This window comes from Hemitrygon akajei, chromosome 9 (genome assembly GCF_048418815.1).
Source record: "Hemitrygon akajei chromosome 9, sHemAka1.3, whole genome shotgun sequence".
NCBI classification, from domain to species: Eukaryota; Metazoa; Chordata; class Chondrichthyes; order Myliobatiformes; family Dasyatidae; genus Hemitrygon; species Hemitrygon akajei.
The window spans coordinates 96,111,007-96,129,388 of NC_133132.1; the positions used below are offsets into that span (position 1 = coordinate 96,111,007).

Below are 18,382 nucleotides of genomic sequence, written 5' to 3' on the forward strand. Positions count from 1 at the left end.
CTTGTCCGAATGACTTTATGCACTGAGTTGCTGCCACATGATTGGCTGATTAGATATTTGCATTAATGAGTAGGTGTACAGGTGTACCTAATAAAGTGTTTCCACTGGAACCTGAGCTAATTAGAGAGATGATGTTGAGTGGTCTGGGACCTGTATGAGTAGAGCAAGTATCATGGCCAGGTCAAAGAAACTAAGGTATGCAAATTAAAACCAAAAAGAATAAACTTTATTGTTTAGTTCGATGCCAAATCGTGTAGAGAAAACCAAATGTAAAAAGTGGTCCATGAAATAGTTTAAAATGATAAATTTTCAGCAATGGTTAAACATTGAAAGAATAAAACTCCATCCCTTGTAAAGTGAGCTTTAGTGCCTGAGAGATTGTTTAACCTAATCAATAGTATTAAAAATGTTATTAATATCTGAATCAGTAAGTTTTCACTTTTAATGGTGTGTTTAGTGGAGAATGAATACCACAGTTTCATATCCTTACAAATGTTTGCATGTGGTGTCCATTGGCTATGTACCTTTTGATGAGGCAGGATATTTTAGTCTGCAAATTTCTAATTTTCTTATTAACTTGTCTACATTCAAAGTGGAAATAGCCATCCAATTTACTTTTTAAATAATGATGAAATCTCTTGCTGAATTTTGGCTGATGATTTTTATGTTTTTTGGCTCGCTGGAGTTCTGAGACCCATTTCACTCTCTTTTGCAGGATCTGGAAGAAAGCTTCGCTGATATAAAAACTCAACTGGATGGCACTGCTTTTGACATCCAGGTCTTTATTTCAGACCACGCATTGGATCTCCCTCCTGAGGAGAACAGGAATCTGCTCAGGCTTCTAAATAGGACCCAGACATCATTCAGAAATATGATGGAAGTAATATCAGCACAGATGAAAGCATTGAATCTTAAGTTGCAAACCAGATTAGAGCAGGATGATCAGAAGGTTTGAGCAGTTTGATTGTGGAAAGTTGGCATGATGCATAAGAAAATCCTCTTTAGCATGCTTCTGTGTTGGTTGTTGCACTTGTTCACTTTCCAATACTACTTGAGGTCTCTGCACTGAAAATATGGTGATCAGGAATCTGTTGCAATATACTTGCCAAGTGGTGATTTTATCCAAGCCAAACACCCTCTGGGGCTTCTGCTATTAACCCTTAGACTTGCCAGCTTAAGTTAACGTGGCAAAATATCCCAAGATGTTTCACAAGAGATTTATTAAACTAAGTCTATCACCAAGCCACATATGATGATGTTAGGGCAGCTGGTCAGAGAGTAAGTTTTCAGAAATGTTTTTGGGGAGGTGAAAGAGGCAGGGAACATCAGGGAACAAGTTCCACAGGTTTTGAACCTTGGGAAATGAAGCATGGTTGTCAATGGCGATAAATTCAGACGCCTCCAGAAGCCATGTCTACTGTAGTGTAGTACCACAGGACAAGAGAAGGTTATGGAGATAAGAGAGGAGAGAGGCAATAGGGACATTTAAAATCAGTTTGAGGATTTTATAATTGAGCCACTGCTCAGTCGGGACCATAAGACCATAAGGCATTGGAACAGAATTAGGCAGTTCTGCCCATCAAATCTGCTCCGCCATTCTATCATGGCTGATTTATTTTCCCTCTCAACCCCATTTTCTTGTCTTCTCCTTGTGACATTTGATGCCCTTGCTAATCAAGAACCTATTAACTTCCACTTTAAGTATACCCAATGACTTAGCTGTCTGTGGCAAAGAATCCTTACTGACTCAACATTCTCTGGCTAAGGAAATTCCTCCTCATCTGTGTTTTAAAGGCATGTCCTTCTATTCTAAGGTTGTATCCCCTGGTCCTAGTCTCTCTTCTTCCTTTATCAATCTTTTTATTAATTAAAACAAGAGGAGAATTATCTCAAATATCTATATCGATAACAATTCATATAAAAGGTAAAATAAACATTATCAAGATCATACATAGTAGTAATCTAATAGTATATAATTAAAAATAAGATAATTGATTCTCCTCTTATAATTCCATGAAAAGAAGAAAAAAGATAAAGAAAATTTTATAATTTTTATATAGATTAAAAAAACCACTCACCAAAAAAAAAGAAAAAGAGGAGGAAAAAAAAGGAACTGGGCAGCTCATACTGAGAGCAAGCAAGAAAAAAGGAGAAACTTTCTGATCAAATCCAGCGTTTCGAGAAAGTAACTGGAAGAGCAATAAATCAAATCATAGGTCCTAGTCTCTCTCACTAAAGGAAACATCCTCTCTACCTTCCCCTGCTCCCCCACTACAGGAAACACCCTCTCCATTCTTAAACGAGACAAGGTAGCTCAGTATGCACGTTAACAGTTAGGTCCTGATCTTTGACTTAGACCCTCCACAATGTCCTTTCTTTGCCTCATAAATTTCAAAATTGCGCTAAGTAACCATTCACGCCCACCAGTATTGATATTGTAACAGCTGCAGACACTGAAGTAATTATTTCAGAATATAATGTCGCATTCTGAAGATAGCAACTCCTCAAACTCCATGGGTGCCATTGCTGGGTGGGATGGGGGCAGGGGCAAAGCGAGGTAAACTTCAATGTAATCCTGTTGTGGTATACCACAGTAGTTACAGCAATATTACAATATTACAGCAGAGACTTTGCCTTGTTTGAAATACCTGATGAACAAGGGATCAAAAAAAAGCAAAGCCTGGAGTTTATGTTTTATGGACTGATTAATATTTGGAAGAATGGGGAAGGAAGATTGGTTTCCATTAAAATAGTAAATAATCAAAGGAAAAAGATTAAAGCTTACTGGCATAAGCATCAGAAAGGTAAAATTTTTAAAGAGGGAATTGTTATGACCCTCAATACATTATCTGAAAGAGCAGTGAAAGCAGATTTATTCAACACCTGGGAAAAGATAAGGGCCTGAGTTTAATTAAATGGCCTTAGTGAAGAGCTTCCTATCGATGTGATAGGTCAAGGGTACTCCCCCTGTCCTGTGTCATTGTTGTCATAAATAATTATCATTTATCTCTTAAGACAAAAATTTAGTTTGTCAATAATAAAACACATAGTGTAGATATATGCACATAACTGCTTAGAAGAAAACAGGTTTGAGCAAAGAATATCGACCCATCTTTAAGTCTACCTTCTCCCGTGTATCATTATGTAAAAGCTAAGTAAAGCAATTGGAAGCATCTTATACTTGTGTTTTGAAAGAGTTTTCCTGGTTGGATGCTCCAAGAACTGTTAACTTTCACTTGCATCCTTTTTTGTCTCTTGGGCATTGTGCATCAGGAGATCTGTGCTAGAATGAGTCCATACTTAAAGGGCATCTCCCATATGATTCACTCTAAAATAAATTAATTGGACCATAAAACTATCAGACATAGGAGCAGACAAGAGCAAATCCGCAGATGCTGGAAATCCAGGCAACACACACAAAATGCTAGAGGAACTCAGCAGGCCAGGCAACATCTATGGAAAAAGAGTACAGTCAACATTTCAGGCTGAGACCCTTCGTCAGGAGGTAGGAGCAGAATTGGGCCATTTGGTCCATCGAGTCTGCTCTGCCATTTCATCATGGCTAGTTTGTTATCCCTCTCAACCCCATTTTGCTGCTTTCTTCCAGTAGCCTTTGACATCCCTTCTAATCAGGAACCTAACAACCTCCACTTTTAATATTCCCAATGACTTTGCCTCCACAGCTGACTGTGGCAATTAATTCCACAGATCCACCTCCCTCTGACTCAGGGGATCCCTCCTCTTCTCTGTTCTATGGGGATGTCCTTCTATTCTGAGGCATTGTCTAAGACTTCCCCACTATAGGAAACATTTCCTCCACTTCCTCTCTATCTAGGCCTTTCAATATTCGATAGGTTTCAATGAGATGCCCCTCATTTTTCCAAACTTCAGTGAGTACAGGCCCAGAGCCATCAAATGCTCCTCATACAGTCGCCCTTTCATTCCTGGGATCATTCTTGTGAATTTCAGATTCTAATGTTGTATTCTGTAGATTGCAACTTCCTCCAACTCCTCGAAGATGCTAGTGGTGGTGGTGGGGGGGGGGGGGGATGTGGGGAAGCTTCAGTGTAATCTTATTGAGCTTCAAGTTTTTGCAGCATGAAGTATATTGCAAATGGGGTGTGTCTTTAAGCAAATGAAACAAGTAGTTATTTGCATATGAAAGATTATTTAAGCATGCCACTGCATGGGTTCTGTAATTATTTAACACACGACAAATTGCCAAGCACTCAGAATAGAACACTGCTTGTGGTGAAAAGATCTTGCACACTGTGACTAACACTGTTCTACAGACCTTTTACAGATGGCCACTTGCCGCATTTACTCTCTCGCAAAATCTCTCAAGGGAAAGGAACCTGGAGTCTAAGGCCATCTGAACAAATCAAATAAAAAAGCAGCTGTTATCTTCCTCCTTGCATGAGTTCTGGGTATATACAGCATTGATTGAACTAACACCATCTGTGAGATTCATCTTTGTTTAATCTGGTTTACCTTAACCATCTTGTTCACCTGTTACCATGTTTGCAGCATACATTGGTGATGTAGTGTGGGACTTTATATTAAAATAAAATTCTGTGTCGTAAGGAAGCAAGGGGAATGTAAATAAAATACATGCTTTTTGCTGGCAAAAACAGGCTTTGGAAGAAAAGCAAGAGGAATGTAATAAGAGGCTGCAGGAGATAGCTGATCTACTGACAGTGATGGAAAACAAAGTAATCAGCTATGACAGTGGGAAATCTGTTTCCAGTGAAAATCTAACGGATTTACAGAAGCATCAGGCAGAGCACCAGGTTAGTGGTACGGTTTGTTTTCTTACATTGGAGCAGAGGTTCCCAACCTGGGGTCCATGCCATAAAAAGGTTTGGGAACCCCTGCATCAGAGAAGTTGGAAGTGCATTAAATGGCATGGCTGCTTGTTTCAGTGTTGCAATTTCAGTCTCAGACCACAGATCAGGGTTGGCAGGATAAGGAACAGTTGATTGGCCACAGTTATAGGCAGAACCTAAGATGCTCAGCCATTAGTGTTGTGTAAATTGAGGATCACTATTTATTGTATAGATTGGGTTACACTTGGAGTATTGCGTTTCTGGTTATTAAACTGTAAAGATTTCATTGAGGCAGCCTAGAAGAGAAATAAGAGTTAATATCTGATGTTGGAAGGAAGTTCTTTGAGGTTAGGTTTGACATTAAAGATTAAATGTTAGCTTTACTTGTTACATGTACATTGAAACATATAGTGGAATCACAGGTAAAGCCCTCCCCCAACCACTGAGCACATTTACATGAAACACTGTCGTAGGAAAACAGCATTTGTCATCAGAGACCCCACCACCCAGGTCATGCTCTCTTCTCACTGCTGCCATCAGGTAGAAGGTAAAAGAGCCTCAGGACTTGCACCACCAGGTGCAAGAACAGTTACTACCCCACAACCATCAGGCTCTTGAACAAAAGGGATAACTACACTCAATTGCCCCAGCATTAGAACATTCCTACAACCAATTATCTTCTTTAAGGACTCTATCTGATTACCTCATGTTCTCACTATTTATTGCTCTTTATTTATATCTGCATTTGCACAGTTTGTTGTTATCTGCACTCTGGTTGAACTTTCATTGATCCTGTTATAGTTACTATTCTATAGATTTGCTGAGTATGCCCACAGGAAATGCATCTCAGGGTTGTATATGGTGACATATATGTACTTTGATGATAAAATTTACTTTGAACTTTGAAATGGTTCGTTTTGCATCAACGACCAACACCGTGCTAGGATCAGGAATGTCACCGTGCTTCTGGCTCCAACACAGCATGCCATCAACTTCCTAACCCATACACTTTGGAATGTGGGAGGAAACCCACGCAGACCCAGGGGGAACGTACAGACTCCTTACAGACAGCAATAGGAATTGAACGCCGATCTTTCCTCCAGTAGGCACTGTAAAGCATTACGCTAACCTCAATGCTACCACATTTACCATGTGTAAGTTATAGGCATCACCAGGCTTGACTGAAAGCTCTTGAATGGGTGGGGATTATTATGAAGCAAAAGTACTTGTCACCCTGACAGCCAAAAATGTTCACTTTTTACTTAAATAGGGTCTAATCAATTCTGTTAAACTAGTCAGTGGAAGGTTTCCTCCTCTGGACAACCCTTTGTTTTACCTCTCAGCTACGCATTATGGCCAGTCAACCTGCAGGAAATAGAGCACCCAGAGGAAGCCCACATGGTCAAAGGGACGATGTGCAAATTCCACACCGATTGCACCTGAGAGGCACAACATCATTGTGCTGCCCAAGTCAAGATTCCCAGTAATAAAGGGGCTCTTCTTCAGAGCTGGAGAAACAACCTCTCAGAAGAGACTCAAAACCGAAGACACAAAAGATTCCTTGGCATCATTGGAAGGAGCTCTGAGGAGTTATTTCTATTTTGATAATTATTACCTTCAAACAATGAACTTCAGAAGACAGATTTTGTTGTTATTGACTTTTAGGTTTTCACTCCTTAGAGAACCAATTATCATCTTTTCATTGTTAATTCAAAAGTAGAATGTCAGCTATAAAACATTGAAGAATCCTTAACAGTGCAATCAGGAGTATCTTCACCCCACAGTGTCGTCAGGAGGCATCCACGGCCCAGGGAGGGAGCCTACCCCCAGAGCATGGAGAGGCAGTCCATTTTAAAATAAAACTTTATTTTCACACTTAGTTGAAATGCCCATAAAATAGAAAAGAATTATATCGAGATTTTGCCTACTAGAGTAATTGATTTTTTATTCAAAGTTCTACATACATTGACATAGTTATTCCACATGAGCTGACTTGTGTATTTTTCCTTGTTTTTCAGGCCTTACAAAAGGAAATCCAGGCTAATGCAATCACTTTAACAAATGTGGTAAGTGCAACTGAACAGTTTCTGGAGAAGAGTGGAGACAAACTTCGATCAGAGGAGAGAGCGTCAATGGAAAATAAGCTTGCAGAAGCCAAACTGAAGCTCAGTGCATTGAGTGAGAAAGTAGACTCTAACATCAAGAATCTAGACAAAGCTGTAACAACTGCTCTCAAACAGGAAACGGAGAAGGTGTGGATTATATTTCTCTTTATCTTGGTTTTGATTATATCTGTCTCTTTATTGATCTCTGATCCATAGGATTGACTACTATAGACCATATACTTAGTGGCCACTTTATTAGGTACACCTATACACCTGCTCATTAATGCAAGTATCTAATCAGCCAATCATGTGGCAGCAGCCCAATGCACAAAAGCATGCAGACATGGTCAAGATGTTCAGTAGTCATTCAGACCAAACATCAGAATGGGGAAGAAATGTGATCTAAGTGACTTTCACCATGGAATGACAGTCAGTGCCAGATGGGATGGATTGACTATTTCAGAAACTGCTGATCACCTGGGATTTTCATGCCCAATAGTCTCGAGAGTTTACAGAGAATGGTGTGAGATACAAAAATAAAATCCAGTGAGCGCATTTCTGTGGGAAAAAAGAGCCTTGATAATGAGAAAGGTACAGAAGGTGCTTAATAAATTGGCCACTAAAGTTAGGGGGAAGAGATTCAGAGAGCATAGGAGGGAACCACCTACACCCAGGGAGTGGTAAGTATTTGGAATGCATTGCCTGAGAGAGTACTTGAAATTGAGTCATTGACAGCACCGAAGTGCCGAGGGAGCACTTGTATTGCTAAGCATGAAGGCTACTGGACCAAGTGCCAGAAGGTGGGATTCATCTGGAATGATGCCCCCCGACCAGTACGGACAAGTTGAGTCAAATGGTCTGATCACGCTGTACAATTCTATGATTCTTATATTGTTCTGTTTAGAGATACAGCACAGTAACAAGCCCTTTTGGCAATAAGTCCAATTACACCCATGTGACCAATTAACCTATTAACCACATTTCTTTGGAATGGGGGAGGAAGCTGGAGATCCCGGAGGAAACCCACATGGTCATGAGGAGAACGTACAATCTCCTTACAGGCAGTGGCGGGAGTTGAACCTTGGTCGCTGAAGCTGAAATAGCGTTATGTTAACCGCTATGTTATCGTGTCATCCTGGCTCCCTGTAGGGATTTTCAAGGTGGTTTTGACAAAGTAGGTAGAGGATGGTGAGCTGGTTAGACACTAGAGGTGAGACATTTAAAATGTTTGGTTTTGTACTGATACTCCGAAGAGCTGTCATTCACTGAGCATTGTTCACAGGCCGCAGCAGTGAAGCAGCTGAAGGAAAATGACAGTAAAGTCCAAGCACTCCTGGATTGGCTGTCCCATATGGAACAGGAGCCAATGACTGAACAGGAGGGAAAAGAAACACTACAACAGAATGGCAACACCATTTCAGTGGATGGACTGACGGTGCTGGAGAATGAAGATACGGTCAATGGAAACCTACCTCGCGACACAAGTGAGACCGTGGGAGATGAAGAGAAAGAACTAATAACTGATGGAGATTTGACCCAACAATATGAAAAAGCCAAGGTAGGAACTTAGCTTTGACAGTAATTGCATGCAGTTAAATGGGTAATTATGGACACGGTGTCACAAAGGGTCTTTTTCATGTTGGATGACTCTCTGAATTTAGAAGACTCAAGATTGTTGATTGTCATTCTTCAGTACACAAGGGTAAAGGGGAGTAAAATGATTGTTACTCCGGATCTGATGCAGCATATAAATACATAAGATTAGCTTAAATACATAGTCTGACTGTATGCACATAAAGTGACAGGAGTATCCGTACATAAGGTGACTATGACAGGAAATGATCAAGTAGTGGTTGGTGGGTGGGTTAATGGGTGAAAGGCTTGATCAGCCTGACGTATTTGCAGAAGTAACTGTTGAAATGAATGTGAATGTGTGTGGATATTTAATATGGACACCAGAAAAGTAAGGACATAAGAAAGATGTTAAGACATTGGAGCAGAATTAGGTGATTCAGCCCAGGAAGTCTGCTCTGCTATTCATTGTGGCTGATTTATTAACCCTCTCAACCCCATTCTTCTGCCTTCTCCTATAACCTTTGACACCCATAGTAAATTAAGAACCTATCAACCTCCACTTTAAATCTACACAATAACTTGGCCTCCACCCCTGTGGTAATCAATTTCATAGATTCACCATAAGAAAGGTAAGTTTGTGTTTTTGAATGAGTTCTACCATTCTGTAAACTAAAGGCTGGACTTTGTCAACTTTCTAGCCCCGTCCCTATCCCCAGCCCACTCAATTCATCTTTGAGGCAAAAACCTTAAGTACACTTAACAACTGACCATCCAGGGAAGGCTTATAACCCTTCAAAGACATTTCCCCCAGGACTGAGCTGCTGACTGCTTATCCTAAGACCACACCTAATAGACTATGTGGTTGGAGGAAAAGGCTTCTTGATTCTGTCAGTTCATTTTATGTCTCATTGGATCCCACTGCCCTCCCCTACACCCACCCCAACACTTTCCAATATATTCTCCTAAACCTCTGAGTATGGGACAGTCAGTCTCTCCTCAAAATACTGTAATTACAGGAAGCAATCCAGTGAATTCAGGAACAGGTATTACTCCTCAGCATCTGTTAGATAACTTTACTCTCCTCAACACTGAACTGATTCCACAACCTAAGGACTCTACAACTCATTTTCTCAATATTGTTTATTACTTATTTATTGTTTTCAATATTTGTTTTTTTTTTGTAGTCACACTGTTTGATTTCTTTTGCATGTTGGTTGATTGCCTGTCTTTGTCAATGTGTAATTTTTCATTGATTCTTTTCTATTTCTTTGTATCTACTGTGAATGCCCCCAAGGAAATGAATCTCAGGGTAGTATATCGTAACATATATGTACTTTGATAATGAAGTTACTTTGAAATTTGAATCTGCCTGCAGCACTCCCTGGCATGTCAATCTTTTTTTGGGCATTTACACTAATTCTCTTTCATCTTTCAGCTAATGATTAAAGATTAGCTTTATTGTATGTCAAAACATTGATACTCTCAACAACAGGGAATGTCACCTAAAACTTTGCCAAACTTCAATAGATGCACAGTGGAGAATATCCTAACTTGTTACATCATGGCCTGACATGGAAACTCCAATGCCTGGGAATGGAAACGCCTACAAAAAGTGGTAGATACAGCCCAGTCCATCACAGGCAAAGCCCTCCCCACCATTGAGTACATTTACATGGAATGCAGCCACTATAAAGTAGCGTCCATTAACAAACACCCCCACCATCCACACCATGCTCTCTTCTCACTACTACCATTGGGCAGGGGGTACAGAAGCCTTAGGTCCCACACCACCAAAGTCAGAAACAAGTTATTACCCTTCAACCATCAGGCTCCTGAATCTGTGCTTCATTCTTGCTCTAAATTGATTCTACGCCCTTTAGACTCCCTTTCAAGGACACGTTACAACATATATATTGAGTATAATTTGTATTTACACAGTTTGTCTTTTGCACATTGGTTGTTTGTCATCCTTTCTTATGCATACAATTTTATTGTATTTCTATTTTTCCTGTAAATGCCTGCAAGAAAATGAATCCCAAGGTAGTATATGGTGACATATACACAATTTTGATAACAAATTTACTTTGAATTCTGAAATTTGCTTCTATCTTCTAATAGCAGATAAACCCAAGGCTTTGTATGGCTTCTTAAATGCAGGTTCAAGATGACCTAATACTAGATTAAATAGTGGAGTGAGGGGCTCTTTACTGTGTTGACAATGTTTGTCACTGAACAAAAATCACTGATTGGTGATTGTGGAACCCTGCATCTACTGTGCAGGAATTGACTGCTACATTACACAGTAGTAACACTTCACTGTTCTAATTGGCAGGATAGCTTTTTTGGAATGAAAATGTACTTTTTTTTTCAATGAAAAATTGAGCAGTTTAGATTTGCACTCAGTGGCCCCATTATTAGGTACAGGAGTGGAACTTGGTGCGGTCTACTGGGGCTGTAGCCCATCCACGTTGAGGTTTAGCATGCTGTGCATTCGAGATGCTATTCAGCACACCACTGTTGTAACATGTGGTTATTTGAGTTACTGTCACCTTCCTGTTACTTAATAGACTATGTGGTTGGAAGGCCTGTCTGCCCATTCTCCTCTCACCTCTCTCATTAACAAGGTGTTTTCACCCATAATACTGACACTCACTAGATGCTATCTGTTTATCGCACTATTCACTAAACTTTAGAAACTGTGGTGAGTGAAAATCCCAGATTGGCCATTTCTGAGGTGCTCAAACCGCCCAATCTGCCACCAACAATCACTCCACCAAAAGTCACATCGATCACATTTCTTCCTCATTCTGACGTTTGGTCTGAACAAGAACTGAACCTCTTGACCATGTCTGCATCGAGTTGCTGCCACGATTGCCTGATCAGATACTTGCATTAATGAGCAGGTGTACAGGTGTATCTGATAAAGTGGCCACTGTGTGTAGGTGCCAGGTGACTTTTGATTTTAGTGTTAGCGCCCATTGGTTCACAAGGTAACTATACAACATACCGGTTTTGTCCCCAAAACAGGTTCGTCACCAGCAAGTTGCATCACAACAGCAGTCTTACATTATATCTACTCAAGCAGTCCGGGACTTCCTGCAGAAGCAAGGCCCAAGTATTCCGGCGGAAGAGCGGGAGAAGTTGGAGAAGGACTTGAATAAGTTGAAGGTTCAGTACGAGATGGCACTGGCCCAGTCAGAGAGCAGACTGAAACTGATACAGACCGTGCAGGATGAGTTGAGGACATTTTCCACGGATTACAGTGAATTTGAAAACTGGTTGCATCAGTCGGAGCAACAACTGCAGGATCTCCAGTCTGGTGCCAAAGATGTGGACACTTTAACTAGCAAACTGAAAAGGCAAAAAAGCTTTTCTGAAGACGTTATCTCTCACAAGGGGGACTTGAGGTACATTACTATCTCGGGACAAAGAGTCCTTGATGCTGCCAAATCCTGCGGTAAACTGGGTCTGAATAAAGACGGCAAACCTCAAGTAGATACGTCTGCAACTTGTGCACGGGTGCAGAGCCAGCTGAACGAGGCAAGCGGCTGTTACAAGTCACTGCAATCTAAGGTAAGGGTTGCCTTTTGCTGGGACAAGAACATTTGATATCTCGGCTGGGTTTATGCCTTCCTGGTTAATAAGCAGCCCTGTGGGCTTCTGGCCGTTGGAAATAACAAATGGGTGAAGGGACTGTAAGGATGGTAGAGGTCTTCCTTCTCCCCTTGTGTTGCGATGGTTTTGTACAAGATGCCATCCGGGGAAATGTGGGGAGAATAAATTCCATTGGGTTAGATGTACGGTAGATCAGTAGGTTTCATCCAGGTGCATTGGTTTGCAGCCACATTGATGGGTTAATTAGGCACTGTAAGTTGCCTCTAGTGTGTAAGTAAGGGCTAGAATCTGGGACAAACTGATGGGAATGTGGGAGAATTTATTCCTTATATATTTATATATTTTTTTCCTTTTTCTTTTTTGTATTTGCAGTCTGTTCTTTGTTGCATATTGATTGTCATCTTTGTTGTGGGTGGTTTTTCATTGATTTTATTGTTTATCTTTGTATTTATTGTGAGTGTCCGCCATCTCAGGGTAGTACAGTATATATGGTGACATATGTATTTTGATAATAAATTTACTTTGAACTTTGAATAAAATGGGATTAGTGTAGGATTAGTAAAAGTAGGTGCTTGCTATTTGGCACAGACTAATGGTGTTGCATGCCACTAGGGAAGAGACTCTAGGGTAGTTGTCGCCAACCTGTCGATCGTGATCAGCTGGTCGACCTTTGAAGTTTTCCCAGTAGATCTCAAAAAAAAAGAAAAACTCAAATACTGTTGAGAGATTGTTTCCGGGTTGCGGGGTTTTAGTTTTGTTCTTTCTGCCCAGTGCACATGCGTGTAGCTCCCCCGCACTACACAGTGTGCTTCAGTGGTCTCCAACCATCAAGGAAACGGTATGAGTCAGCTGCCCCTTTCCTCATTCACTGTCAGCCCACTGTTGAACTTGGACCCACCCGAGGTCATCAGTCGCCTAAACGCAGTGACACCCTCGCGTGGCCGGCGGGAAATGCCGTCACTACTGGCCTGGAGCGCAGACGGATGGTTGCTGCCTCTAAATCTGTTTAGCACACCGAATGCTCGTGGGGAAACCGGTGTTAAAATATTGGCAGACGACTGGATCAGGGTTTGGTAAGTGGCAGAGCAGCTACCCCGCTGCGATCTACTGAAGCAGACTTTTGTCAGCCGATAGATCCTACAAGGGGGGAGGGAGGTGGTTGTGTGCCCTGTTGCACTCCTCGCTCGGTCGGTCGGTCTCTCCAGACTGCGACCACTGCGGCCCAGGCACAGGGACCTCCGGCCCTGACCTTGTCCTCTCACCCCACCCACAACCAACCACACCTGGCCAAGGCGTCTTGCGGCGGGCAGGCGGAGGTTGTCTAATGAGGCAATGAAGCCCTCAAAACTGCTTCGGCACCTTGAGTCCAAGCACCCTGCATTTAAAGACAAACCCGTTGAGCTTTGAGAGTGGAAAAAACGTGAGCAAGCAGGACAGAAGCTAAGTGCCGAGAGTTGCGAAAACTAAATTGCGGAATAGACTGGACATAAGGAACCCCCTTTGAGTATCGCTGTATTCCCGTTGTGATTAACACCACACCCCCACCCCCGTCGGCCGGTCCACAAGAATATTGTCAATATTAAACCGGACTGCGGTGCAAAAAAGGGTGGGTACCCCAGGTGTTTATACGTTATTTCTACTTATTCTACTTATTGGGTTGTGGGGTTTTACTTCTGGTCTTTTCTGCCCCGGTGCGCATGCGTGTAACTAATCGATCTGGGGTCGATCTTGCCTTTCACTAAGGCCGAGGTAGGGGATCTTGGGCTTAAAAAGGTTGGTGACCACTAGTCTAGGGCGTGGAACCCAGTCTGCAGAAGATATGTCACCTCATGTTGGTTGGGAATGAGATGGGGGATGCATCTGTGGAAGAGAGAATTTGGGGAACTGGGGACTCCCCAGTGCTTGATGTATTTGTAGAGGAAGAGTTGCATGGTCAGAGTTGGGGGTAGTGGAATGCTTTACAGTGCCAGTGATGAAGGTTCAATTCCCGCTGCTGTCTATAAGGAGTTTGTATGTTCTCCACATGACCACGTGTGTTTCCTCTGGGTGCTTCAGTTTCCTCCCGCACTTCACGGACATACGGGTTAAGGTTATTAAGTTGCAGGCATGCTTATGTTGATGCCTGAAGCATGGTGAACCTTGTGGGCTGCCCCCAGCACATCCACGTACTGTGATGGAAGTGGCACATTTCACTTTATGTTTTAATGTTTTGATGTACGTGTGATAAATAAAGCTAACCTTTTAATCTATAAAAATCTCTAAAGACCAAAGCACTGAATTGAATGCGTGTAGCTGAGGAATAAGCAGGATCTTGGATAGGACGTGGTCATGGAAAATTAATGGTGACCAAGGACACGGACAAGGTTTTCCAGTAGAGCGAATGTGCAGAGCTGCTAGCTGGAGACTGTATTATAACAGAAAGATTATTGAGCTGTGAGTCCAGTTGGGGTCAGCTGAAATGCTCAAACATTTCAAGCAAATGGTCAGCTGTTACAAGCAGACAAAACCAGTTCAGCCTGGTGGTTCGGTATGTCCAGTGAGGGGGATGTCCAAAGAGGTAGATGCTTATAAAAGGGAGAAGGAAGGACTGTTGGGTGGGGTTTGAAGGTGGCAGAGCAAACGATTGTTGAGTTGGAGTGCAACCTTATAAGGCCAGTCTACAGTCATAAATGTAAAGGAAGGGATCAATGAAGATAGTGGCATTAGTGGTGACAAAGACCACGAAGAGCCAAAGAGGGATAATTAATTTTTGGTTGCTTAGTGTGACAGCATGGTAAATGTGTGTATACCTCATAGTTTCAAAGATGAATAGAGTGAGAAATTGCAGGTGGGCTACACTCTGGCATTCATGTTAGTGGAATTGTCTGGTCTATTTTGTGCTGGTACATTTGTGGTGGTATAAGAGACTGGAGCAGAAAGTGCAGAAACACAGTTGGACGTGGAATTCATCTCCAGAGGGCTTGCAGCCTAAGAACAAAATGCCAGCTTTGAAGATTAGGGTGAGATGGTGGATGAAGGAAGTCTTTGCTAGGGCTGTGGAAAAGAGTGGGTAAATTTGAAACATAGACAACAGAACTGTACAGCACAGTACAGGTCGTTTAACCCACGATGTGTCAACCTTTCAATATCCTCCAAGATCAATATGATTTGAGCAAGCTGCCGGTGTGTGAAGTTGAACCTGTTGCTATGTTATCTGGTGGCACCTTTTAATGCTTCTGGAGATTGATAAACTGATGTTTATTGAGATTAATTTTGATTTCCTTCACATCCCCCCCCAACAAGTTATGAAATTATTTAAGTTTACACCTACCCAGGGGCTATTCCCTGGTTCTCCAGTTCTCCTCCAACACTAGTTGTGTATTATGTACTCTGTACCATTGTTGCGTCGTTTACGTCATTCATTTGATTTTCATAAAATGTAGGGTATACTTCTTCATCAAAATCTTCATGCATTAGTCCAAGCTGAGGCTTTATAAGGAATTGGTCAGATCACAATTGGAGTATTGTGAGCAGCTTTGGACTTGTAATCTAAGAAAGAATGTGCTGGAACTGGAGATGGTCCACAGGAGGTTCATGAGAATATTTCCAGGAATGAAAGGGTATGAGAAGCGTTTGAAGACTCTGGGCCAGTACTCGCTGGAGTTTAGAAGAATGAGGGGGGATCTCGTTGAAACCTATCAATAATTGAAAGGCTTAAATAGAGCGGACATGGTAAGGATGTTTCTAATACTGGGGAAGTCGAGAACCAGAGGGCACAGCCTCAGAATAGAAGGATATCCCTTTTGGACAGTGATGAGGAGGAATTTCTTTAGTTAGAGGGCAGTGAATCTGTGGAATTCATTGCCACGGATGGCTGTGGAGGCCAAGTCATTGGGTATGTTTAAAACAGACGTTGATAGGTTGTTGATTCGTAATGGCGTTAAAAGTTGAGGAAAGAAGGCAGGAGAATGGGGTTGAGAGGGATAATTAAATCAGCCATGATGGAATGGCGGAGCAGACTTGATGGGCTGAATGACTCAATTCTGCTCCTAGGAGGGGTGATTGATAAATTCGTAGCCTAAGGTAGATGGAGTCAATTTTAGAAAACCTAGCACATTTACATTTCAACATTTACACACTTAGTCCAGCGGTCGTGGAGCATACGGATTTTGGACCTCTAGAAAGAGTCCACAGCAGGGATGATTTACAAGTTCGTGGCCTAAGGTGGAAGGAGATGAGTTATTAACTTCAAACTTTCTGCATAATCACTCAAAGAGTTGACCTGCACGTGCATGTAACAAGAGCTGTATAACTCATCTCCAGCTACCTTAGGCCGCAAACTTATCAATCACCCCTGCTGTGGACACTATCTGGAGGTCCAAGATCCGTATGCTCCACGACCACTGGACTAAGTGTGTAAATGTAGGAGGGGACTATGTTGAAAAATAAATGTGCTAGGTTTTCTAAAATTGACTCCTTCTACCTTAGGTCACGAACATATCAATCACCCCTTGTATGTCGAATGGTCTTAGAGTAGCAGTATATTAGTTTCCACAAAAAGCTTGTGTTTGGCTCATCTGATTTATGTGATTAACTTTTTCTCCTTACGATAGTGCAATCAGTTGGGTAAAAACCTCAAGGATGTGGTGGAGAAGTATGAGCGTTATCAGGAAATGTCATCCAATCTCCTACCCTGGCTTCAAGCTACTGAGGACACCACAAGAACTCAGCTGATGGAGGCCATTGCTGCAGACCCCAAAAACCTTCAGAAGCAGCTGGAGCAAACCAAGGTTGCAATTCTTTCCATTTTCCAATAAGTTGCTCACGTCTTCCTTTCTCTTGCTTCTCACTGTATGATGTCTTTTGCTTTTATTTCCTGTGAGCAGGCTCTGCATGCTCAGATCTCCGGACATCAGCACATTGTTGAGAAGCTTAGAAAAGCCGTGGATGCCCTTCTGGACACAGATGGTGATCTCTTACTGAATCGCAAAGAAATCCAAGATAACCGGGGTACGTTGGCCACTTCAAATCTATTTGCTTTAGAGTCTACAACAAAGAATTGGGCCTTTTGTCCTCGTGGTTCTGTGCCAGTGTTTGTGGAGTCATAGGGAGATACAGTGTGTGCACAAACCCTTCAGCCCACTGCTGTCCACGATCACCCATTTACACTCATCCTACATTAATCCTAATCCATGTGCACAGACCCTTCAGCCCACTGCTGTTCACGATCGCCCATTTACACTCATCCTACGTTAATCCTATTCTCTTCAATTTCAATCAACAGCCCAGATTTTCCTACACTAAGGGCAATTTTCAATGGCCAATTAACCTACAAACCTACAGTCTTTGGGACATGAGAGAAAACTGTATATTGACTGGCTGCATCATGGCCTGGTATGGAAATACCAATGCCCATGAACAGAAAATCCTACAAAAAGTCCATCACAGGTAAAGCCCCCCACCCCCCCATCATTGAGCACATCTACATGGAGCTCTTTCGCAGGAAAGCAGCACCCATCATGAAGGACCCCCACCATCCAGGCCATGCTCTCTTCTCACTGTTGCCTTTGGGGAAAAAGGTACAGGAGCCTCATGACCCACATTAGCAGGTTCAGGAACAGTTCTTGAACCAGAGGGGATAATTTCACCTAAATTCACTCTCCCATCTTTGAACTGTTCCCACAACCAATTGACACACTTTCAGGGGCTCTTAATCTCATGTTCTCAACATTTTTTGCTTATTCATTTGTTTATGGTTATTATTATTATTTTCTTTTATATTGCAGTTTGTTGCCTTTTGCGCATTGGTTGTTTGTATGTGCAGTCTTTCATTGATTCTGTTGTATTTATTGTGAATGCCCACAAGGAAATGAATCACTGGGTTGTATATGGTGTACTTTGAAACCAGGTTACCCAGGGGAAAACCAGGCGGTCACAGGGAGAGCATACAAACTCCATAGAAGACAGCATCCAAAGTCAGGATTGAACCCAGTTCCTAGATGTTGTGAGGCAGTGGCTCTGTTAGCTGCACTACCATGCTGTCCTCGACCTGCTTTATCTACTGGAATGCATTCCTTCTAACCCATTCTGCACTCCACTTCTTTTATCACCACCAGAATATGTAATCTTACTGCTTTCCTTTTTGTGCTGTTTTTCCCTTAAGTGTATCATCATTATTCACTTGACATTTCCACTTCTCATGACAGAATGCAGGGAGTGAGAGACCATGGGACTTCATGTGTGATCCTCCCTTATTTCCAAAATTATTTTCACATGACTTTT

General features: G+C 42.0%; 1 protein-coding gene across 6 annotated transcripts in view; it reads left to right on the forward strand.

Annotated features, from left to right (window-relative positions):
- The window catches only part of dst (dystonin), a 579,575-nt gene that overhangs the window by 336,631 nt on the left and 224,562 nt on the right, over positions 1-18,382 (forward strand). For 5 of the 6 annotated variants that reach the window (XM_073056533.1, XM_073056534.1, XM_073056535.1 and 2 more), the window contains 6 exons: positions 4,635-4,790; positions 6,845-7,078; positions 8,214-8,489; positions 11,534-12,079; positions 16,714-16,890; positions 16,987-17,110. In XM_073056533.1, coding sequence (XP_072912634.1) covers positions 4,635-4,790; positions 6,845-7,078; positions 8,214-8,489; positions 11,534-12,079; positions 16,714-16,890; positions 16,987-17,110 — 1,513 coding nt within the window. Of the gene's footprint in view, positions 1-715; positions 950-4,634; positions 4,791-6,844; positions 7,079-8,213; positions 8,490-11,533; positions 12,080-16,713; positions 16,891-16,986; positions 17,111-18,382 lie in introns of all 6 variants that reach the window. The other variant, XM_073056532.1, reaches the window with a different exon arrangement.